The sequence below is a fragment of the Oryx dammah genome, unplaced genomic scaffold (genome assembly GCF_014754425.2).
Source record: "Oryx dammah isolate SB20612 unplaced genomic scaffold, SCBI_Odam_1.1 HiC_scaffold_25, whole genome shotgun sequence".
Lineage (NCBI taxonomy): Eukaryota > Metazoa > Chordata > Mammalia > Artiodactyla > Bovidae > Oryx > Oryx dammah.
Genome location: NW_024070209.1, coordinates 93,614,059 through 93,638,650, shown reverse-complemented (window position 1 = coordinate 93,638,650; position 24,592 = coordinate 93,614,059). Strand labels below are relative to the sequence as shown.

Genomic DNA, 24,592 nt, shown 5'->3' with positions numbered 1-24,592 from the left:
ATACTTGCCCATCCAAGGTCGTATGGTTAATCAGTGAGACTGGGGCTTTTAAACCCAAGCCTATGTTTTTTCCCACTAGGCCATGAATGTTGAAAGAAAGAAAGGAAGGAAGGAACTGTTAGAGGCTTTTGCTCATTGCAATGGAGCAGAGGAGGGAAAGAAGCTTTTTCCAAGAAATATTGTGTAAGGAAGAATGTCTGAAAAAGATGAAGAAATGAGCTTTAAACCTGCCCCACTCCTTGCTGCAGAGCTAAGCAACCTTGCCTTTGTCTCTGTCCCTTTTCCTAAGCAGCTTGATCTCACTGCTTCAGTCTGTAATGACATCCGACAGGTAGCTGGGGAGTAGCCGGGCTGGGTCACCAGCTGCTGGGGAGGAAGGGCCTCTCCTTCCCCTGAGTGGCTGCCAGGCCTCAAGGACAAGCCATTGCCGGGGCAGGAAGAACTGTTGGAAGGTGCAGCTGTTTCATGCCAGTGGTTTCTAGGAATGTTTCTGACCTCCTCTGGTCCCAGCATTTCATGGGCGATGGAGCAAGACAGAATCTCAAAGGACAGCCTGGGGACTACTTGGTTTGGGGATTGCATAGGCTCACTATTTACAATCTGTTGCATTTGTAAAGGCAGATATTTTCTTTTTTTCCTGTTCACAAGGAATTCCTCTCTGTGTGTTTCATGTCTGAAGAGTTAGTCTCATCTAGATTATAAAGCCTGAAAAGATGATAAAATGACAGTCTTGGACTTTTTGTCTTTAGTCACAAGAGAGTGTTTCTGTGTGTCTGCTGTAGGTGATTGAGAAAAATTGGAATATAAACTAACAATTGAGAATGGTGATAATTTTCTATTAAAATACTGTTGATGGAATGCTAGATACTTCACATATAAAACATTTATTCTTCAGAACAGTTGTTCTGAACAGTTCCCATTTACAGGTTAAGAAAAAATAGCTTCTGAGCTATTAAGTGGAATTGCCTACGATCACATAACTATTAAGTGGCTGACTCTGCAGTTCCAGTCCTTTATCCCTCACTGTGCTAATCCTTATTCAGTGACTTCATCACCATGTGGACTGCTTTCTAGCCATTTGGTATAAAATTTGGTATCTTATGGCATTGAATTTAACCTTGTATTTTCCTTTTACTATTTTAATCTTTGTTCTTGAGTTGATTTAATTAGTTTCCCATAACGAATATGCTACATGATCTCTGCTGCAATGCTTTTATTATTATTTTTTTTAATTGAAGGATAGTTTCTGTATTATGTTGGTTTTTACCAAATGTCAACATGGATCAGACATAGGTTTACCTCTCTCCCCTCTGTTGTAATCCTTAATGTATAATGTTTTGGCACAGAGACACAGATTTTGGAATAATGCGCTACAAAGGGTGTTTTCTTAAGTTATCTTTTAATATTTGTTGCGTTTTACTTTTTAGTTTATTTAATTCAAATAGCTTTAGCTATAATTTGCTCATAAAAAGCACAGGTGTAACAGTCTGTTATCATGGAAAGAACATAGCTCTGGTTATGCAAACCTGGTTTCAGTCCTAGTTCTGTCACCAACTAGCTATATGACCTTAAGTCACTTTACTTCTCTAAGCCTTAATTTACCTATTTGTAATATGGAGATAATTTCTTAAAATTTCCTGTGGAAATTAGAGATACTGTTTATAAAGTATCTGGTGGTACTTTTTCCTTGGAAGGTAAAGCCTTCCATATAGCAGATGTTCGTAAATATCTGCCGAATATTAGAAAAAGAGCTTATAATGTTATTGTTGGCCTTTTTGTTATTGGAAGCCTTTCATTTTAGGAAGCCTGTGCAACTCATTTTTCCAGAGACTTACTTATTTTGTAGTTATCCAAGAATGGGGGGTGGGAACTTCCTGAAATGTCACTTGGGGGTCTAGGTTTGAACTTAGGCCATGGCTAAGCTGACATTCTCTGTATGTGACCTTTCCTGGCCTTTGCACAATCCCTTCTTTAATTGGCCAGCACCAAGCTCTTTCCATTCCTGCTTGCCATTGTTCTCTGAGTCTTTAGTGGCACAGAGGAGGTGTCATCAGTTCATCCTATTTTCATTTAACTCAGAGACACATGCTTGTTACATGCATGGAGACGTCTCCTTAAAAGTTCTCTGAACAGGTCAGGGTTTCAACTCCACTGATTCAGCTCCCTTCACTGGAATTTGCACTGAAGTCAGGAGGCTTACTTGGAGAGCACGCATAGTTGAGAGACAGTCTCCACTGTTAGCCATCTGCAGTGTCTCACTGCAGCAGTCCCTCTCTGGAGCTGTCCTTAACATCCCTTGGGCCTTTGGGAGAGATTTGGCCCACAGTTTATAGATGAGTATAATCTCAGATGCTGAAATTAAATTGTAGGTTTGGTTGGTAAAGACCATTCATGAGTAAACCTGGTGATATTTGGTCCCTGGAGTCCACATGCCTCAGTGAACAATAAATTATGAAGTCTGCAGCTTTCATGTGTTCAGTAGCCTGAAAATGTCATATGAGAAATTAGCCTTTAACTTCTTTGAACTATTCTTTGGTATTTCCCAAAGATGTTCCTCTCTCATGGAAAAGAACTCCATCTACCAAACAGTGATTTAATGTATCTGGCTCTAATCCAATATTATCCAAAGAAAATATTCCTTAGACTATTCTCTATGAGTGAAATGCTTGTTTCTGTAGTTGAGTGAGGAATTATCTTCATATCATTTACCTGGTTTCTGAATAATGTGCTTGTTGCATAATTTTGCAGGACTAAATATCTTTTATCTTTCTTTTCCAGCATTCTTATTTTACTGTGCCTGATACCAGAGAACTTCCCAGCATCCCTGAGAATGTAAGTACTTGGGCAGATGTGAATTAAATTTTTATTCTTCATTTTTCACTAATTTTGAAAGAAAATAAAGGGGTATATTTTCCTACTATAAAAATAATACATTAGAAAAGCAAAACCATATAGAGAATATTTGAAAAATATAGAAGTATAAAGATAAGAAATAATCATTATTCATACTTTGCAAAGTACTCACCTATTAACATATTGGTGTCTCATTGTAGTCTTTTTAGAATGTATTATTTACATAGTTAGAATTACCTCTATATAAGCATTTCGCCATTCATAATTATTTTTTTTGACTGCATAATATTCAGTTTGCTGTGTTGTTTACTTAGCTATTTCCTTGCTGTTGTGAATTGAGTTGGTTTTACTTTTTCTTGTAAATAAAATGCTATTATATAAAGAACTTCTCGTATGAAGATTTCTTTATTAGAGTCAGTTCAGTTTAGTCGCTCAGTCGTGTCCGACTCCTTGCGACCCCATGAATCGCAGCACGCCAGGTCTCCCTGTCCATCACCAACTCCCGAAGTTCACCCAAACTCATGTGCACTGAGTCGGTGATGCCATCCAGTCATCTCATCCTCTGTTGTCCCCCTCTCCTCCTGCCCCCAATCCCTCCCAGCATCAGAGTCTTTTCCAATGAGTCAACTCTTTGCATGAGGTGGCCAAAGTACTGGAGTTTCAGCTTCACCATCATTCCTTCCAAAGAACACCCAGGACTGATCTCCTTTAGAATGAACTGGTTGGATCTCCTTGCAGTCCAAGGACTCTCAGGAGTCTTCTCCAACACCACAGTTCAAAAGCATCAATTCTTCGGCGCTCAGCTTTCTTCACAACTTTCACATCTATACATGACCACTGGAAAAACCATAGCCTTGATTAGACGGATCTTTGTTGGGAAAGTAATATCTCTGCTTTTGAATATGCTATCTAGGTTGGTCATAACTTTCCTTCCAAGGAGTAAGCGTCTTTTAATTTCATGGCTGCAGTCACCATCTGCAGTGATTTTGGAGCCCAGAAAAATAAAGTCTGACACTGTTTCCACTGTTTCCCCATCTATTTCCCATGAAGTGATGGGACCGGATGCCATGATTTTCATTTTCTGAAAGTTGAGCTTTAAGCCAACTTTTTCACTCTCCTCTTTCACTTTCATCAAGAGGCTTTTTAGTTCCTCTTCACTTTCTGCCATTAAGGGTGGTGTCATCTGCATATCTGAGGTGATTGATATTTCTCCCGGCAATCTTGATTCCAGCTTGTGTTCTTCCAGTCCAGCATTTCTCATGATGTACTCTGCGTATAAGTTAAATAAGCAGGGTGACAATATACAGCCTTGATGTACTCCTTTTCCTATTTGGAACCAGTCTGTTGTTCCATGTCCAGTTCTAACTGTTGCTTCCTGACCTGCATACAGATATCTCAAGAGGCAGGTCAGGTGGTCTGGGATTCCCATCTCTTTCAGAATTTTCCACAGTTTATTGTAATCCACACAGTCAAAGGCTTTGGCATAGTCAATAAAGCAGAAATAGATGTTTTTCTGGAACTCTCTTGCTTTTTCCATGATCCAGCGGATGCTGGCAATTTGATCTCTGGTTCCTCTGCCTTTTCTAAAACCAGCTTGAACATCTGAAAGCTCACGGTTTATGTACTGCTGAAGCCTGGCTTGGAGAATTTTGAGCATTACTTTACTAGCGTGTGAGATGAGTGCAATTGTGCGGTAGTGTGAACATCCTTTGGCATTGCCTTTCTTTGGGATTGGAATGAAAACTGACCTTTTCCAGTCCTGTGGACACTGCTGTGTTTTCCAAATTTGCTAGGATATTGAGTGCAGCACTTTCACAGCATCATCTTTCAGGATTTGAAATAGCTCCACTGGAATTCCATCACCTCCACTAGCTTTGTTCCTAGTGATGCTTTCTAAGGCCCACTTGACTTCACATTCCAGGATGTCTGGCTCTAGGTGAGTGATCACACCATCGTGATTATCTTGGTCATGAAGATCTTTTTTTTATTAGGGTAGATATACTCAAGTAGAATTGTGCTCCTACTACATTTTTAAATTCACTTAAGAAAGTAAAGGATTTGTGGATAAAAATGTAAGGACCCCCACCCCTCTCCCTTAAAAACTTAGCAGTGAACTTGAGTCTGAGACAGCAGAGGGTAATATTTGCCTCCTGAACAAGCTGAATCACATAGCTAGTCTAAAGACATATTTCAAGATATTTTACTTGAACTGTGCATAGTACTATGTAGAGTTAAATACAGAATCACCACCACTAAGGCACTCGATTACTTTTTTAAGTTGTGGCAAAATATACATAACATAAAATTTACTGTTTTAACCCTCTTTTAAATATAGAATTTCATTGGTGAACACATTACATTATTGTGCGAGTGTCACCAACATCCATCTCCAGAATTTTTTCATCTTTCCCAGCTGAAACCAACTCCTTAAACAACTCATTTCCCCTCTCTTCCCATCACCTGGCAACCACTATTCTGACTGTATGAATTTGACTACTCTAGGCACCTCATTTCGGAGAAGGTAATGGCAACCCACTCCAGTACTCTTGCCTGGAAAATCCCATGGACGAAGGAGCCTGGTGGGCTGCAGTCCTTGGGGTCACTAAGAGTCGGGCATGACTGAGCGACTTCACTTTCACTTTTCATTTTCACGCATTGGAGAAGGAAATGGCAACCCACTCCAGTGTTCTTGCCTGGAGAATCCCAGGGACGGCGGAGCCTGGTGGGCTGCCGTCTATGGGGTTGCACAGAGTGGGACACGAATGAAGCAACTTAGCAGCAGCAGCAGCAGCAGGCACCTCATTTGAGGAGAATCGTATCATATTTGTCCTTTTGTGTTTGGTTTATTTCACTTAGCATAATGCATTTGTGGCTCATTCATGCTGTAGCATGTCAGAATTTCCTTCTTTTTTAAGGCTGAATAATATTTCAAGAAGAGGTAGAATTGGAATTCAAACATTAATCTTTTTGATACTAGAAAATGAATTCTCATATACTTTGCTACCCTTTGAGCCCATAATTTAACCTTTTATCTCCCTCAAAATTCCATTGAAATGACAAAAGAACTATAAAATTAAGGAGAAAAATGTCCACTTAATGGTAGAAGGAGCCATCCTGAACTAGAAAATTTGAGGAATTCCTGCAATTTAAAGATGATTATTGAGCAGTCAATAAGGTATAGACAGTGAAGAAACCCCCCTAAAACGGGAAAAGTCCTGTAGGAAGAGCAAAAACCGGGGATGTGACCTGGAACGTTTATAAAAATTGATTATGTGCTAGATTGCACTGAAGATTCAAAATAGGAAAACTCAGATTTTCACAGGCCACCATCTTTTATTACAGTGAAATAATACTAGAAATTAAATATTCATCTACTTGAAGGAATAGTTGGGTCACAGAGGAGAAGACATTGAAATTGGCTATTATTTAGATATTAATGATCATATCAAAATCTTTCCTTTTGGACCAGTCAGTTTTCTCTTGCCAATAGTGTAAGCTTTATTACAGGTGTTCTGGAAGCTGAGTTGGGTGAGACCTTATAGGATATGAACATTTAGCCTGTATACTTTAAGCACCCCTCCTATTTTTATTTAATTATTTATCCCCTGTGCTCAGCTATACCTAGTGTCCCCAAGTCTTTCTGGTTACCAGAAAGTAAACATTTATTCCTCAGGAAGAGTGCCAAAAGGCTAGTTGATTAGCTGAGTGAGCTGGGAGAGGAGAATCTTGGGATTGAATACTCTTGTTTTTATTGGCACCCTTCCCTTAGCCTTTAGAGGTGCTGGATGTCTCCAGTTCCTGAACTTTTCTGGAGTTCTGTTATGTGAGTTGGGCTGGATTTCTGCTGCCCTCTGCCCTGGTCCCAGCCTTTTCTGGGCTGCCAACTCAGTCTTCTCTAGTTTCTCAACCTTGATTGATACTCTTGATACCCTGGACCAGATCATTCTTTGTTGTTTAGGGTTGTCTTATATGTTGCAGGGTGTTCAACAGTATCCCTGGGCTCTATCCATTGTAAGATGGTACCACCATCCCCAGCTGTGACAACTAAGAGTGTCTCCAGACATTGCTAAAAGTTCACTGGGGGTGAATGACCCAGGTTGAGAACCATTTCTTTAATAACATTTGGCTTCCAAAAATTTTGACATCTCTCTTCCATTACTCTCTTTTCTCCTGTTCTTTGAGGTTTATGTCTTTCAAAATTATATCATTGTGACTTTTCCTGGCTGAGGGCTGAAAGTTGCATGGTATCAGGAGAGACAAAAGCAAATACATGTGTTAAATCCATGGAAATGCCCACATGTTTTAACTATGCTTCCCGTATTAATAGACATTTAGATTGTTTTTAATGTCCTGCTATTATAAATAATGTTATAATAGCAGTCATTGCCTAAGTTAAATTCATCTTTTAATTTTTTAATTTTAAGGACTGCGAATTCCTTAAGAACTGTAAGGTACCTGAAAGTCCTGGTAATTTCTCAATTTTCAAAACCACAATTGCTGAGACTAGAAATAGTGTAGGGAAAAAAACTTCATCTTTTTCTTAGCCCCACCTCTAATTCCTTTCCACACTGTATGCCACCTCCCCTGCCCCCACCATTAAAAAAAAAATTTGCATTCCCTCTGCTGATTTTGCCACTAATGAACCAATTCCCTGCATATGACCCATTGTCCTCTAAATCCTCCTTTGCAAACCAGTAAAAGGCTGGCCTTGTTTGTTTCTAAGCAGGAATAATAAAAACAATCTGCCAGCCTCCTAACATACATGGTTCCATTTAAATCCTTACAGCTACTCTGTGAGAGGTAGACGTGAGCCTCATTTTACATGTGGGGACCCAGGGCTCACAGGCCTGAGGTTAGAGCCCAAGGTCTGCTTCCAAATGGGGTGTAGTGACCCAGGTTTATAAGGAACCAAAGCATTTTGTTTCCATTATACCCCCCTGCCTCCGTTTGGTTGACTTTTGATATTTACGAGGAAAAAGGGAAAGAAATGGTTTTTCCTATTTCAAGTATGAAATGAAGCAGGAAAGCTTTTCCTCTAAGGAGAATCTGAACTTATATAGGACCAATTTGTGTGATTTTTGACATAGACTCACTATTGAGCTCTAGCCATGTTGAAATTTGCATTTTACTCTCTTGGTGATTTTTCAAGGATTAATTTAAAATGACTAAATTGCTGCATTGCAAATTGAAACAAGCAATAACGAAGGAGTTGTTAATATGATGTAGTCTGCTGGTGGAAAGAACATGAGTTTTCAAGACAGCCAGACACTGGGCTCTATCACTCAGGGGACCTTGAGATACTTATATTCTCTAGGCTCCTCATCTAATAAAGCAAAATGGGAGGAACAAATGAAGTATTAGATGTAAAGTTCCAAGTTCAATGTCTGGTGCAACAGAGATACTGCTTTTGATGATCCTTTCTTTCCTTTCATCCTTTGGCTCTCCTTTAATTCTAGCCTTAACCTTTCTTGAGTTGCGGTGGAGGGCTAGGGTGCATTACTTCTTGGAGCTTGTCATTTCTTGGTTTTTGCTGACATTCCTGGCTGTGAAGATCAACACTTCTCATGGAGTGTATGTTTGGCTACGAAAGCCTCTTAGCAGCCACCATTGACTGGAAATGGTACAAGGAATGGAGTCCAGGACACTCGTGCCTGTCATGTGGAAGGTGTGGTGTATACTGTATGATTATCTCCTCTTAGGAACATACTGAACTAAGAGAACAGGAAAAGGGTAAAGGGATTGGGGTATGAAACTTGATTCTGTCACCAGATAATCCTATTCTTTGGACGATTTCAGGGAAGGATTAACATGAGAGACAAAGGAGGTAGTACTGGTTGAACACCCACCATGGATCAGATCAGGTACTATTAATATTTGTTATATCATGACATCTTCACAGCCACCTTACAGTGTGGTTGTTATCCCTACTCTGAAGAGGAAATGAAGCCCAGAGGTGTAAAGTAACTTGCCCCTAGCCACCCAGCCAGTCACATCTGGGTCAGTCTGATTCTAGCACCAAGATGCTGCTGGGTCCTGGCCCTCCACTCCATGGCTCCCAGTACTTTCCTAAGAAATCACTCATCCTAAGTGTAAATTATATAGTTAATTGTGTGACTATGTGTTTAATTTCTGTTTCCATTGGACAGGGGTCAGTATTTTTTCAGCACTGAATCTCCATAATTAACACTGTACCTAGAACAGAGTAGATATTCAGTGTACATTTATGAAATAATAAAATGAATGAGCAATGCAGTCACTCTCAGGAGAAGGAAAAATAATAGTTCCTTTCACTTGGCTTTTGGGCCAGTGAGTCTGCAAGATGTTAATGAAAAGCAAATGTAGAAAATTAATTCTTTCCATTTTCAGATCCCCGTTGAAGTTAATTCTCATTATTTCTTCAGTTTCTGTGTAAAAATATTTTCTTCCTTTTCACTGAAAAACTATCACTATGTAATTGCTCTTCAGGGTTTTTTCTGTCTATCAAGCTAACACATGTAGGAGTAAATTTTATATGGGCAATAATTAAATGAGCATAAATTTTTATAAATTTTAAACAGTTGACCTGCATTTTTTTAAAAGTCACAGATCACAAACAAATATGTATTAATAATTACTTTGTAAACTGGCTGTATAAGGGATTTTTTTAGTGGCTAGGTTTTGAAGTTTACTTTTGATTAATGGATAATCATATAGACCTTCTTTCAGAATATTAAACAAACCTGTCTTAATTATCTGGCCTGTGTCATTCCAAGTGGTTAATGATGCGAGGAAAGCATTTAGAATGGACAGTTACATATAACATTGGCCAGACTCTGCTCTGTCAAAAGATGCACCATGATATAGAAAAGATTTATGAACTTGTGACTTTCAAAAATAAACAAAGTTGAGGTGGTAATAGAAGACCTATTATCAAGTACTGAGATTATAGAGAATTCCATTGTTGCTATTAAGAGTTGTCAGGTAATTGTTTATTCTAATGGTTTTTCCATTCACACACAGGGATAAAGTTGACCTCTGGGTAAACTCTGCTTTCTTTCCTATAATATACTTCTCTGACTTGATTGCTTATGTGAGTATGTGGGATTCTTTCTCAAACTGATTATTTTAGAATCCAAATTTATAATTCCTTTTTAAGAATCCTACACAACTAAAGTAACCTAAATTCTTTTTAAAAAATTGAGGATTTTAAAGATTTACATTATGGTAAAATAATCTGAGCAGGAGCTGTTTCAGGAAATAAGTACCATGGGCAAAACCAGCCTCTTGTACTGTCTCTTCCAGATATAGTACAGTAAGTCTTTATCATCTATACTGTGTATGAAGCTGAGAGTGACAAAGACTAATAAAATGACAGACCGTGGGGCGGACTAGCATCTGTTTCAAAGGCTCCAAGGAGTAGCCAGCTTAGAGTCTGTTCTTTGGTTTGGGGATTATCTCATTTCCCTAAGGTATTGAACCTAAGACGCTTTTTCTCTAAGCTCCACTGTATCCCCTTCCATCCTGAGGCTCATTGCACCCACCCCCCATTCCCCGCCCCTGATCACCACACCCATCCCCACCTGCTTCCTCACCCGGGGCGTGGATCACCGTGAGCCTGAAGTCCCCAGCCACCTGGACTGGCACGGCAACCAGCAGGGACAGCTAGCAGGCAGCAGCCATTATGGGGCTTCTCCTGGGGGAGATGGTGTTCTGCCAGGTGTCTTCCTTTCTTCTTTGTCTGGATTTAGAGCCACAGAGAGTTAGAGCTGGAAGGGTTCTTTGCCGCTGTTGCTTTGTGGAGATGAAAAGCCTGGAGAGTGTAAGGAACTTGTGCAGCACATGCCTCTTTTGAAGCTTAACTTCCAGGCTGCTCTGTCTCTGTTAACCAGAGACCTTCCTCAGAACTGAGCCCCATTCAGCCTGAGAAGTGGTCAACTTTGTGTCCCTGCTTCTTAACCCTATAGAATGGGCCCATATAATAAACTCTAGACATAAAGGAGGATGCTCAGAGGCGCATAACTATATGCAACTGAAATAATGCTTAAACTCTGTGAATATAAAAGGACTGTTCTTCCCGAAGCCTAAAAAACATACTGGCACTGAGAAAACTCAGCCCTTTTGAGCATAGGCACTGGGAAGCAGTCCCTCTAAGCAAGGTTTTCCTTTTCTAGAAGATGAGTCACATGGAAGAGTAATTATCAGGGAATAAAGAAAGTGGTTATTCCCTGATAATTGATAATTGGCTTAGCCATGATGACATTATAACCCAGGACACTAGGCCCAAGACTAGGGGTACACTTTGTTTGACAGCATTGGTGGTTCCTTAGAAGGACAATTAATTCTTCATCAAAAGACTGGACTTTCCCTTAAAAAAAAAAACTTGTCAGGCAAGTGGACAGATGTGGAGCATAGGAACCTGGAAGTCAGGGGCTTGTCCCAGATCCTTCCAACCCCCTTTTCAAGTCTAACCATTATCAAGTCCTGGATTCCAGTTTACAGAGATCTGTGACATCCATATGCAGAGAATAACTTGTTTTAATCATTCTCTCCCTGAATATGGCAGTAGCACCTGTTAGCTGCTTGCCCCCTCCTGTACATCCTCCACCGGACCTCTAGGGAGATTCTTCTGCAGCACAGATACGCTTATGTCCTAATCCTTCTGCAGCTCCCTGTTAGCTGTGGGGAAAGTCTAGGCTCCCATAGGCTCTGAACCCAGCTTCTTTACCCCAGCACATTCCCTGCCCTGCACCCTGTCCTTCACTCCACTGACCTGCGTAGAGCAGCTCTCTCCTTCTTGCCTCTGGCTGGAACATGCTTCTCCCCCGTGCCCTGAGCGAACCCTCTGTTGGAGGCCTAGAGCAAGTGTCTTCTCCTGTGTCAGGTCTTCCCCAGCCTTCACCCCATATCCATCTGTCAGAGTTGAAGCTTCCCTTCTCAGCCAGTTGTGGAGCATGTTTAGGCAGCATCAGAGTTCTAAGCCTGCCGTGCTGCTGCAGTCCATGGGGTTGCAAAGGGTCGGACATGACTGAGCAACTGAACTGACAGTTCTTGGCATACCAGGTTTCTGGGTTCAATGCCACTCGTGGAAAGTGGGGATCATGTTTAGTTAATCTCTGTGGGCACAGCTCCCAGGGTTTACTAAGCACTTAGTAGAAGTTAGCAGTGTTTATTGACTAGCTGATTATAGGAGACAGAAATGGAAGACTGAAGACTTAATTCCACTGAAGCCAAGTGCTGGGAGAAAGTGGCATACCTGTGTATTTTATAAATACAAGCTCACAGTATGTTCTGGCTGCAGTCCTGACACAGGACTACTGGCCACGGAAGCCTTCTTATTCCACACTCCCTATACTGTGTTCTTACCTGAGAAATATGGTTGATCTAGCTGTGGCATGTGCACCTACCTCTGGGTACAGTTCTCCTTGCCCCCTGCCCTAGTTACTTGATGAACAAACTGCCTGTTTCTTTACATTTTAAATAATGTAGCTTCAGATACCTTTTAAAGCTACCTTGCCTGGTTTTGTGAGTCTCCAATGTCAATTCTTTTCCTGTGGGCCCTTCCTCGTTACTAAGTAATTGATCACTTCATCCAATTCAGACCCAGGTTTTCTGAAGTCAAGTGCTGCATTCTTCCTAACACACCATCCAAGCCCTCGTGTTTCTCTTACACCACCCTTCTCACACCTGAGCTAATGAGCTGTATCTTCAGTCAGTGGCTTTCTCCACTCATCGATTCCCTCTTTCATCAGACTGCTAGATGATAGGGTACGTCATTTTACCCAAAGGGATCTCAGTCTGGTGGCAAAAACATACTTGTAACTGAGTGATTATAAGATAGAGACAAATTGTCATGGAAGCACAAAGGGCAGCTTGAAAAATGAGGAGTTGAGGAAACCTTTCAGGAGGAGGTGACATTTGAGCTGGGTCTTGAAAAGTAAATGGGTGTCCTTAAGGAAGGGAAGGCATTCTAGGTGGAGGAAGCAACGGAAGTAAAGGCCTAGGGGTGTGAAAAGCATGACAGGTTTGAGAAATTGAGGGTTGCTGTAGCTTAAGCCACCAGATGCTTAAAGGCAGGGGGAAGGGGGCCCCTCTCTCTGAGGGGTTTTCTTCTGAGATGAGGCTTGGTGGGAACTGGAAGGGCTCCCTCCAGGTGTTCCCAAGGTCTGCTCTGCCCCACAGGTGCTCCCAGGGCTGAGCGAGGTTCCCAGGGCTGTGGCCAATCCCACCCACTCCCCACTGCTGAGGCGGGTGGTGTCCCAGAAGGAAAGAGGCAGGGAGGAAGCAGATAAGAAAGACAGCTTCTGTTTAGACACAAATATCTTGGTAATCAGCACAGATGGGATGAGAAATACCAAAAAAAGTACATGACAGTTTAGAGAGAATTTGGTTAAATGTTACATATTTTTAACATACCTGTGTAGAGTTTTTGGAACAAGCACCTGAATCCTTCAGAACCTGATTGGGTTGGGGGTTATTCCTCAACCAAGTGGTGTTTTTATTTCAGAAATGTTCCCTTCCCCATCCACAAAAGTATCCTTGTGATTTTTTTTTTTTCTCCCACCAAAATAAGGCACAGGATTTGTCTCTGACGCTGTGTCTCCCTATTTGGACGGCAAGCTGTGTAACATATTTCTACCCAGCGTGAAGCTTCTTGGCAGACTCTTGAGGCCACGTTTTGGTGGCTTCAGAGTTATCTTTGGATCTGTCAAAAGTGCTAATGGGCTTTCTGGCCTTCTTTAAGCTCCTCATTTCTATTTTCTTTTTACTTCCATCCTCTCCTAAAAGAAAAATGCATGTAATTCATCAGCAGTTAAGCATTTGACTGAAATGCTCAGCTGAGGGCCTTGTATTTTGTTTGCGAGAATAGCTCTGCCGTGTCACTTGTCTTCAGAACAAACCCTACCCTGACTTCATTAGCTCAGCACTCCTCAGTCCACTGGGCAAGCGATGCACTTGTTGACTAATTCCAACTGACTTTCTTGCTTGCTTATTTTGTTTTTCAAGTTTGTGAAGAGGCAAATTGCTGTGGTGGTTAGAGCCAGAGTTTGGGGTTCAGGAAATTTGGTTTGGAAACTTGGCCCTTTCTAGCTGGGTGACCTTTGGAAGACTGTTTACCATTCCTGAGCCTTAGTTTTCCCATCTGTAAAATGGAGATGATAATGCTTTTCTTAGGGTTGTTGAGAAGATTAGAGAGAACATAGGTAAAGTACCTATTGTCTGGCACATAAAGGATTACTCAGTAAATAGAATAACAATTTTTAACAAAAATGCTTTTTCTTTGGCCATACTTTGATCCTGCATTATTCTTTCCAAATATAGATTTTTATCTACTATTTTTAGTGGTGTATAAAGAAAAAAAACAATGGACTTGAATTTGAGGAAATTCAGGGAAATAGTGATGGACAGAGAAGCCTTGTGTGCTGCAGTTTATGGGGTCACAAAGAGTTGGACACAACTTAGCAAGTGAACAACAGCAACAATAAAGAAAAAAAGCACAGATTTAGAGACAAACCTACCCAAGATTGAACAATGCCTTATCCACTTACTGTATGACCTTGGTCAAGTTACTTCTCTGTACCTCTGTTTTCTTATCTGTATATAGAGATGATAATAAAACTTCCCAGGTGGCTCAGTGGTAATGAATCCACCTCCCAGTGCAGGGGCCACACAAGATGTGGGTTTGATCCCTGGATCAGAAAGATCTCCTGGAAGAGGAAATGGCGACCCACTCCAGTATTCTTGCCTGGGAAATCCCATGGACAGAGGAGCCTGGCAGGCTACAGCCCATAGGGTCACAAAGAGTCAGACATGTCTGAATACACACACACACAGAAGAGATATTTGTTCAAGGAGTGGCTTCAAGATGAATGAAATAATATATGTAAAGCATTGTATATTGTGGACGTTTAAAAGTATTTAAGAGGGACAGTGTAATATAAGAGAAAGTATATGGGCTATGGTATTGCATCGGGGTCCAAAACCTAACTCGACCAGTTACTACTCTCTCCCAGACTTAGTTTATCTATATGTTGGAAAGAATAATACCTCATTGGATTTTTGTGAAGATTGCTTAAAATTACACCTCCAAGAGTACCTTGTCCAGTGCCTGGTATTTGGTAGGTAGTCAGTATAGGGACCTGTTAATTCACACACACTTTACTTACAAAGGTCGATAGTTAAACTGGTACTCAAATCAAACAATCATAAATCATAAGATAAGTGCCCATTCTTATTCCCAACCCATAATATTGTTGAAAAGCACTTTATGCTGTTTTGCATATAAAATCCACCTGGTTTACTTGAATTTATGGGTTATGGATCTTTCATCATTATAAACTGCAACCCTTGGCAATAGTGTTCCTTCCCTCTCCAACCCCCTTCATTTTCAGAGGATTATATTGTATGGCATTGAAAACCCGTAACACTGAAGAAATTAGCATATTCATGTGTATTATTAAAGTCAGGTGGGTATAGAAAGGGTTGCAGAAATAAAACACATTACTTTTTTTTTCTGAAATCTGCAGAGTACCAATCTATAGTACTAATTAAAGGAATGAAGCCCAGGCTACAGACAAAAGCTAGTTTAAAACACTGCGTTGTCACAACTTGCTGCTGCCTGTCTTCAATGGTTTTTCCTGTCTTTTGAGTGAAATACCTGGAAATTGTAGATCTTGAAAATTGCTTTACTTCCAGCCGAGCCGTTTTAGAGAATGTAAACTGTGGAGAAGGGGAACCCCAGCAGTGATGACTGGAGAGGAGCATGCCCAGCTTTTGCGGGGGGAGCCTGTTGGACAGAAACAGACTCTGTGCCAGAAGCATTTTGGTCCCTGGGTACTTCCTTTTGCTTATACATATGGCATGGTACATTGGCAAAATTCTAGGACCTGGCATTAGAGCTGTAGTCCTGTCTTTACCGGTCATTAGGTTTTTTGATCTTTGTATCTCTCTCTCACCTTGGTTTCCTCATTTGTGAGACTGCAGACTTCTTGTCCTGCTCACCTTTCAGAACTGAAAGTGTTGCATGTGACCTCATGTTGTAAACTGTAGTCACCATTCAGAGGTGTGGTTGCTCAGACTACTTCATCTCTAAATTCTCTTCCATCTTCACATTTCCTGATTTACATGTGACTGAGATCTGGTCTTCCAGGGAGAAAGACTAGGACAGGGGAAGGGGGAAGTATACTTTCTGATTAGTTTGTTTCTTGTGCTTCTGTTAGATACTGTTTCTAATAAGAACAAACAAAATAAGCCACAAACCTCCCCTTCTTCTTTCTCCTAGAGAAATCTGACAGAATATTTTGTGGCTGTGGATGTAAACAACATGTTACATCTGTATGCCAGTATGCTCTACGAACGTCGGATACTCATCATTTGCAGCAAACTCAGCACTGTGAGTAGACAGTCTTGAAACGGGCTTTTTCATTTTATTTTAATTGAAAGATGTATCAGAAAGATTAAACAAAACTTCAGAAAAGAAATCATCCACAATCCTCTCAGATAATAACATGTCATTTTTATTAATTATTCATGTCCCTTTACAGTGTCAATGCACATTTTATTTATTCTTGTAGCTTAACAATCAGTTATGGTTTCCTGTTTGATTGTGTGTGATGAACACTTTAAATATTTCCGTATGAACTTTCGTTATTGTCATTTTTTATATGTCTCTATCATATTCCGTTATAGTGATGTGTCATCATTTGCTAAATCTTCTCTTAAGGGCCATTTAGGCTATTCATAGTTTAATCCTTTAGTAGGTAACACTGCAGTGAACATCTTTTGGCTTCGTTTGACTAATACAGTTCATATTCTAAGAATTGGGACCACCAAGTCAAAGGACAGATAGGTGCTATGCCTTATGGATGCCAAATTGCTTCCCAAACAGGCTTTTTTATTGTTGAGGTTGCCAGTTGTGAATGAGTGTACCATTTGCACTGCATCCTTGCCAGAGTTGTATGTGTGCTTGTGGACATGTGTTTTAATTTTCCTAACAAAATAGCATAAAATAGTATTGCAGGTTTGATTTATTTTTAATTTTTTTTAGTTAGAAGTAGCTGAATATTTTTCATGCATTTTTTTTCCTATTTGTGTTTTGTTAATGTCTTTTTCCATTTATCTTATAGGGTTCTTGAGTTAAAAATTGGGATGAACTCTTTTTACATTGTAATAACTTTCTCTATATAATATACATTTTTTCATATTCTTTTTATGTTAGTTTTTAAATTTGCTAAATATAAGAGTTTGTATTTTTCCCAGTACCTGTTATGAAAATTCTCCAACATAGAAAAATTGAAATCAGTTTGCAGTAAACATCTGCATAATTCCATCTAGATTCTGCCATTTAATGGATTACTATGCTTCCTTTGGCACATATTTATCCATTCCTCATACCATTCTTCAAGCCATCTTATTTTTTGCTGTATTTCAAAGTAAATCACAAACATCACTATGCTTCCCCCAAATGAGTATGTTTGTTAACTAAAATTTATTATGTTTACAGGTTTTTTTTCTTTTTTTTAGGTAAAACTTCTATAAAGAAATGGACTGTTAGAAAGGGTAGAAAGACCTTGTTGTGGGAATTCCCCTATTGAAGGACCTATGGATAGAATCATAGGCCTCTGATTTACTTATGTGTTTACCTATGAATTCAAGGCACCTAATAAATGCAAACAGAGTCGGACACGACTGAAATGACTTAGCAGCAGCAGGAGTGAGACCATTAGAATTTTCCTTATGGCTTTCATTGTAATTTTATTATTTTATTTTTTTGGTATTGTTTGCTTGTCAGGTATGCACAATTTTTTAATTGCCTGTTGGGTGCTAGGCTTATAGCACTAGTAGGTGATAGAAGCACGGTCCTTGCCCTCAAGGGAAAACAGCCCATAATAGACCTCTTCCTTTGTTTTGCATTTTATTTTAGACTGTAAATGTATTTCATAATCTCAGGGCCTGAACACCAGACTGTGATTCAGAATGAGAATATTGCCAATCATTACCTCCTTATAAGACTGAATAGATTGAGTACATTTGAAAGAGTCTAGTCCATAACCAGTTACTATCGCTTCGAACTATTAAACTTAAGTGGAACAAAAATAGGACATCATAACAGTGGAATTGACTTCTCTGTGATATTATCATAGTATTTTTGATCCCTTAATATGTGCCAGGCACTGTGCTAAGCCTTTTCCATCTATTAACTCATTTAATTGTCACTACAACAGTTTGTAGTATGTTCTGTTATTTCTTAGTCTTAGAGATAAGTAAGAATGTACCTTTTGTGTGATTTTGTTTAGATAAATGTAGTGGATTAAACATGCAGTTGTTTCTGCTCCTTCCCAAAACTAAAATGAAATAAAGGAGTAAATTAACAAGCAAAATGAGCAGATGCAGCAGAAATTTTAGGTATTAAGAAAATCCTGTTACTCATTTTATGCCAATATTCAAAAACTAAGGTGAAATGAGCAGAAAAATATAATTTACCAAAATTGAATTAAGAAGAAATGTAAAAATTGAATTTCCTATTTCTTCTTAATAAAAATTGAACAGGTCATTTAATTTATAGAAATTTAATCTATATATAAAAATTTTTTTTCCAAAACACTCAGCCCATATGGTTTTACAAGTATGTTTTATCACAGGTAATTTCAATCTTAGACAAACTTCTTAAGAGTCAAGAAAAAAAGAAAGAACACATCCCAGCTTTTCTTGTGACACTTGTAAAATTTTGACATTCAGCTACATGAAGAGACACACAAAAAAGAAAACTTATCAGCCAATCTTACTCATTAACATAACTGTAGAAATCTTAATCTAAACAGTAGCAACTACATAACAAATATAATTCATAGTAACTGACTTGATTTTATTCCAGAAATGTAAGCCTGGTAATACTAGAAAATCTATTATTATAACTCACAATGTTAACTTATTGCAAGGGAAAATTCATATGTTGATATATGAATTTTCAGTAGAGAAAAGGCATGACCATGTTCATGAATAGCAAGACTCATTATATTGAAGGCATCATTTCACTCCAAAATGATGTATATTGTAGATTGCGTACATTTCTATTCAGAATCCCAGTAGGATTTTACATAGTACTTGGCAAACTGATTCTGAAACTAATGTGGAAAGCCAAAGGAAGAGCCAAGACATATTTGAAGAAAAAGAATGGTTGGTAAAGCTTACTTTGTGCTTAGTCGCTCAGTCATGTCCAACTCTTTGGGACCCCATAGACTGTAGCTCACCAGGCTCCTCTGTCCATGGGAATTCTCTAGGCAAGAGAATCTCTAGGCAACCCACTCAAATGGGTTGCCATGCCCTCCTCCAGGGGATCTTCCGAACTCAGGGATTGAACCCAGTTTTCCCTCATTGCAGACAGATTCTTTACTGTCTGAGCCACCAGGGAAGCCCAAAACTGGCTTTACAAGACATCAAAACTTTATATGGAGCTCTAGTAATTAAGATGCTACTAATGGCATGTGCCTGCGTGCATACTCAATCTTGTCCAACTCTTTGTGACCCCATGGACTGTAGCCCAACAGGCTCCTCTGTCTATGGGATTTTGTAGGCAAGAATACTGGAGTGAGTTGCTATTCCCTTCCCCAGGGGATCTTCCCAACCCAGGGACTGAATCCCAGTCTCTTGCATCTCCTGCATTGGCAGGTGGATTTTTTACCTCTAGCTGTCACCTGGGGAGTAATGGTGTAGGGATACACAAATAGACTGGTGGAATGGAATAGAAATTGCAGAAACAGATCACATGTGTGTGGGTTCTTCATATACCACAGAGGTGGCATTGTAAAATCTGGGGGAAAGGATGGACTTTTCAGTAACTGATTATCCACACAGGAAGGAAAAGGGAGATAATTTATGTCTTATACAACATGCAAAACTGAATTCAAATGGATCAAGGCAAAATTTTAAAACTGTTAGAAGACAAAATAGTAGTAGATCTGTGATCTTGTAGTAGAAATGGATTCAGTTAAATAATTCAAATTATGCATTGTACAAAGAGAGAAATTAAAATTGTGAATTTTTGTCATTAAACAAATACCATTCAAAGAATGGAAAGACAAGTCACAAGCTGAGGTGAAATATTTGCTATATATAAAAGTGACAAAAGATTACTATCTGAACTATATGAAAAACTACACTAAAAAAAAAGCAGAAGACAAATTATCAATAGAACCATTGGCTAAAGGCACAAATGGGCATTTCACAGAAAAAACACAAATGGCTAATAAATATATGGAAAGATGCTCAACCACATTAATCGCAGAAAAGCAATTTAAAACTACAGTGATTAAAACACTAGGCTTGCAAAAATTCGGTGTCTGATAAAGCCAAGTGTTCTGTTGCAGATGTCCTAGAGAATTTCATGTACTATGCTTTGAAGAGTATGTGGTACAGAAGTGTTTGCATATGCCCAACTTGCATATGCCCCAAACTGAGCAGTTCCGCTCTTGGGCAGAATTGGTAGGGGTTGGGGGCACTATGTGCACATACCTACATGCTGTTGTTGATCATGTGCAGCCATGTTCATAGCATAGTGTTTTGTTTTATAAACCCAGCCCCTATAACATCAGCAGACAACTCGTAAATTGCTGCACAATTTAAGTGAAGATGAACTCCACTATCAATATGATTGGGCCTCTCATACAGAATTCTGAGTAAAAGAAACAAGCTACAGAAGAATATCAAATATGATTTCATTAATATAAAGTTCAGGTAAGAAAAACAAAAATGGTCGTATTATTTAAGGATGCATATAAAGGAGGGGGAATGATTAATACAAAATTTAGGTAGTAGTTTCCTCAGAGGGAGTGAAAGGAGTACAGTTAGGAAGAGGCATACATGTGACATCGGAAATATTGTTTTCTGTCTTGAGGTAGGTTAGGGATCAGCAAACATTTTTAAAGGGGCCAATAGTAAATATGGTCTTTGATGCAATTACTAGACTCAAGGGCTTCACAGGTGGCGCTAGTGATAAAGAACCTGCTTGCCGATTCAGGAGACATAAGAGACGTGGGTTCGATCCCTGAGTCAGGAAGATCCCCTGGAGGAGGAAATGGCAACCCACTCCAGTATCTTTGCCTGGAGAATCCCCTGGACAGAGAAGCCTAGTGGGCTCCAGTCCATGGGGTCGCAAAGAGTCGGACACAGCTGAAGGGACTTAACATGCACACAGCACGACATTGTCGTTTACAGTCAGTAAACTAGTGAGAGTGACTGTTCAAAGAAGCTTTACTTACAAAAATAGAAGGCACACCAAACTTAGCCTTTGGGCTATAGCTGGGTCTTGGAGTCTTAATTTTTTCTCTTTTAAATGTTGCTTATATGGTATATGTGCTTTTATATGTATATATATTTCAGAATTCTTTAAAAGTTTAAAAAGCAATATTATCCCCATTTTACAGAATGATCCACTCACTCAGATACATGGGTTAACTTGCCTAAGGCCACATGGTAGTCATAGAAGAGACAGGCACATTGGTCATTATGATGTAGTGTCAGGGGAAGGGAGGTTTTGGCTTCAGGAATTCTTTGAAAGTTAAAAGGCCCTTTTTATCATGAAATTTTACAATACAGAGATAGAGACAAAGTAGTCATTGTATAAACATTAAGAATCAGACTTGTACAAGATTTCGCAGTGGCAGTTCTAGAAACGAGAAGATAGTGAAGCAGTGCCTAAGCTTCTAAGGGAAAAATATTTCTTACCTAAAATTTCATCTTTATCTAATGAAAGTGCTCAGGAGAGAGTGGCACCAGCCCCTACCACACCTGTCAACCTGTGGTAGCTAGTCCTCCACTCACCTTCTCTGTTGTGGATGAACTGTCCATTCTCTCTAGGCCAACCATTCCACTTGTCCACCTAACTTCATTCAGCAAATAGTTTTTGTGACACTGTCATAGGTACTGGTGATATAGCAGTGAACAAAATAGGCAAAAGTCCCTGTCCTCATATGAAGCTTATGTTCTAGTCGAGTAGATCAATAAATGAGGTGGGTTAAAAATATAGAATAGTAGCTAGTTCTAAGAACAAGGAGTACAATTAAGCAGAGGAGGAGAGTGGATGGCGACTGGTGTAGCAGGGATTGCAGTTTAGCTAGATGACCAAGGAGTGCCTCGTGGGAAGGCTAACACTGCAGCATCCTTCTTGTCACCTTACGGAATTCCTCCAGCCTTGAGCTTTCTCTTTCCTGCATCATTTTTTTTTTTTTCTTTACTGGTCCAGGCCTAGCGTGCTGTGATTCATGGGGTCGCAAAGAGGCGGACACGACTGAGCGACTGAACTGAACTGAACAGTCTTATGCACTTACTAGCACAGTATAGTGTCTCCCAAACTTCAAAACAAAACATCCTTAAACACATCTCTTTTATCCCATTTCTTTTCTTCCTTTTAGAATAAAATTCCTCAAGAGAGTTACTTCTGTTTACTGTCTAATTCCTCTCCTCTCATTCTCTCCTCTGTCTTGTGTTGTGATTTAGCCCCTACCTCCACTGAAACAGCTTTTGTTTGGTCACCAATGACCTCATGTCAAATAAAATGAGTTGCAAAACTCCTAGAACAGTCTGGCATAAGGTATATGTAGATGTTCTTGATAAATTATTAATATCTATAATGGGAAGTCAAAGATTAATGTTTAAATTTTTAAAATAAGGAGATAAATATTGTGTTGAATGTGATTACTTTTGATTAAAGGTAAGGGATATCATGAGATGGGCTGCTATTTGTCAGTAGTATAAGCCTTTAACACTTTTTGTTTTGTTTTTCAGACTATAAATACATTACTTTGACTTAAAAACTTTTAAACAGACAGTTGATTCTTAACTGAGTTCTAAGTTTTACTAATTGATGGTGGATATCTCTTTAGGGAAGGAGAAGGTCTTCTTTTACCTCATAGGGGATCAGCAACACCCTGATCTGTTCTGTGTTGTTTCTCTGGGGATAAGTAACTGAGTAGACATCCCTTTTATCCAAGCCTTTGGACCTCTTCAATTTTAGAGTTTAAAAGCTTTCTGATTGTTACCTTTTACTTGCTCAATACTGACTTTTTATTATCTTTTTGATGAAGGAAAATGCAAAGAATACTGTAGCCTGAAGTTTTTTGATGACCCTTTCTTGACAGATCCGGATGTGGCCTGCCATACCTTGACAAAACACGTTTCTCAATTTTGTTTCATAAAGATATAGGCTTGATGCTTCTCAGAGCCATCAAGCATCTGAAAGATAAAAGCTGTTGAACATCCCAGAGTGCCATGTTTCATAAAACTGACTGTGTGTCAATAGAAACAAACCCAGCCATGTTTAGTTCAGAGTCAGGTAATATTCATTTCAGGCTTTCTCAGTCAATAATGTTGTGATAGTCTGTGTAAGAAAAATGTTAACTTTTTGTTTTTGTGCAGTGTATATTGATTGTTTTCCTTTATAAATGATAAATAGGGAAGATTTAACTACATCTTGTTCTCTAATGTAAATGCTTCAGTGAGATTTCTTCTAGCACAAAGGCCCCATTTTTCTTCCAGATTTTCATATCTGAGTTTAACTCAGATTGTTTTTTGGTAACTCTTGTGGATAGCAAGTAGGTCTAAAATAAGACCTTTATAGAAGTAATATCATCTAATTCCAACAGAAGTCCTAGAAGAGCAGTATTATCCCCATTTTACAGAATGATCCGTCCACTCAGAGAGATGGGTTCTCTTGCCCAAGGTTATGCCCTACTCATAGAAGAAAAGGACATGCAGGTGGGTCATTATGATGATGTGTCAGAGGAAGGGAGGCTTTGGCTTCAGCAAAGGGAGAAACAACCAGGAATTACACAGATGAATCTTGGCCCCTTCAGAGAGCTTGCTGTGGGGACCAGGTTATATTGATTGGGTGTCACCTCTCAAACAAACATCAGAAACCTTGTGTGGGAACTGTCACAAGAACCAGAGGCACATTGTTAAGAATTATCTGTCACACTTAAGAGATGCTTTTTAAAACAAGTTCTTAGGAAGCAAGCACAATTTGGTGGCAAAGCTGTTACCTAATTAATTGAGCCTCCACACCTAATTATTTGTGTGATACCCACAACTATGAAAAGAATTACTATTTTTCTAATAGTATGTTATGTCGTTTAATCACTCAGTCGTGTCTGACTCTGTGACCCCATGGACTAGAGCCCACCAGGCTCCCTGTCCATGAAATTTTCCAGGCAAGCATACTGGAGTGGGTTGCTGTTTCCTTCTCCAAGTACACCATGTAGAGAAGGAAAAAAAAAAAAGCCCAATATCTTTCCCTGTCAATTTCTTCCTATTAGTCCCAGAAAATGTGTCTTGGGCAGGACTTGATGGCCTGGAGAGTAGGGGGTGATATTTCTTTTTCCCCCTAGCACCCTCAGTTGTGGCTTTAGTAGACACTTCAGTGTTGGCGTGAAGGGATGGGGAACTTCCCAACCTTGCTCCAGTCCTGTCCTATCCACTTCCATTCACAGCATCCAGTGGCTTAGCACCACCTGGTTTTGTGACCTAAGAAGAGTCAGTTTGTGGACTAGGGAATTTTTCAGATCTTTAGCTTCATCTTTACTTCTTTCCTGATCAAATCTACCTGGTCATGACTACCCTGACTTGTAGAGTGGGCTATGTCCCTAAATGATGTGTATAAAGCTTTTCTCTTCTGGGCTAGAAATAACTAATCCTGTTTGCTTATCTGGAGCCCTTGAAGCCTAGATGAGAGTGGCAGTTTAAGAAGTTTGAAATACTGGACCAGAGCCAG

At 39.5% G+C, this 24,592-nt stretch overlaps 1 protein-coding gene across 5 annotated transcripts in view; it reads left to right on the top strand.

The window, feature by feature from the left end:
- Positions 1-24,592, top strand: part of DENND1A (DENN domain containing 1A) — a 539,914-nt gene that overhangs the window by 276,326 nt on the left and 238,996 nt on the right. For all 5 annotated transcript variants that reach the window (XM_040225092.1, XM_040225090.1, XM_040225093.1 and 2 more), the window contains exons 8-9: positions 2,779-2,832; positions 16,112-16,222. In XM_040225092.1, coding sequence (XP_040081026.1) covers positions 2,779-2,832; positions 16,112-16,222 — 165 coding nt within the window. The remainder of the gene's footprint in view (positions 1-2,778; positions 2,833-16,111; positions 16,223-24,592) is intronic.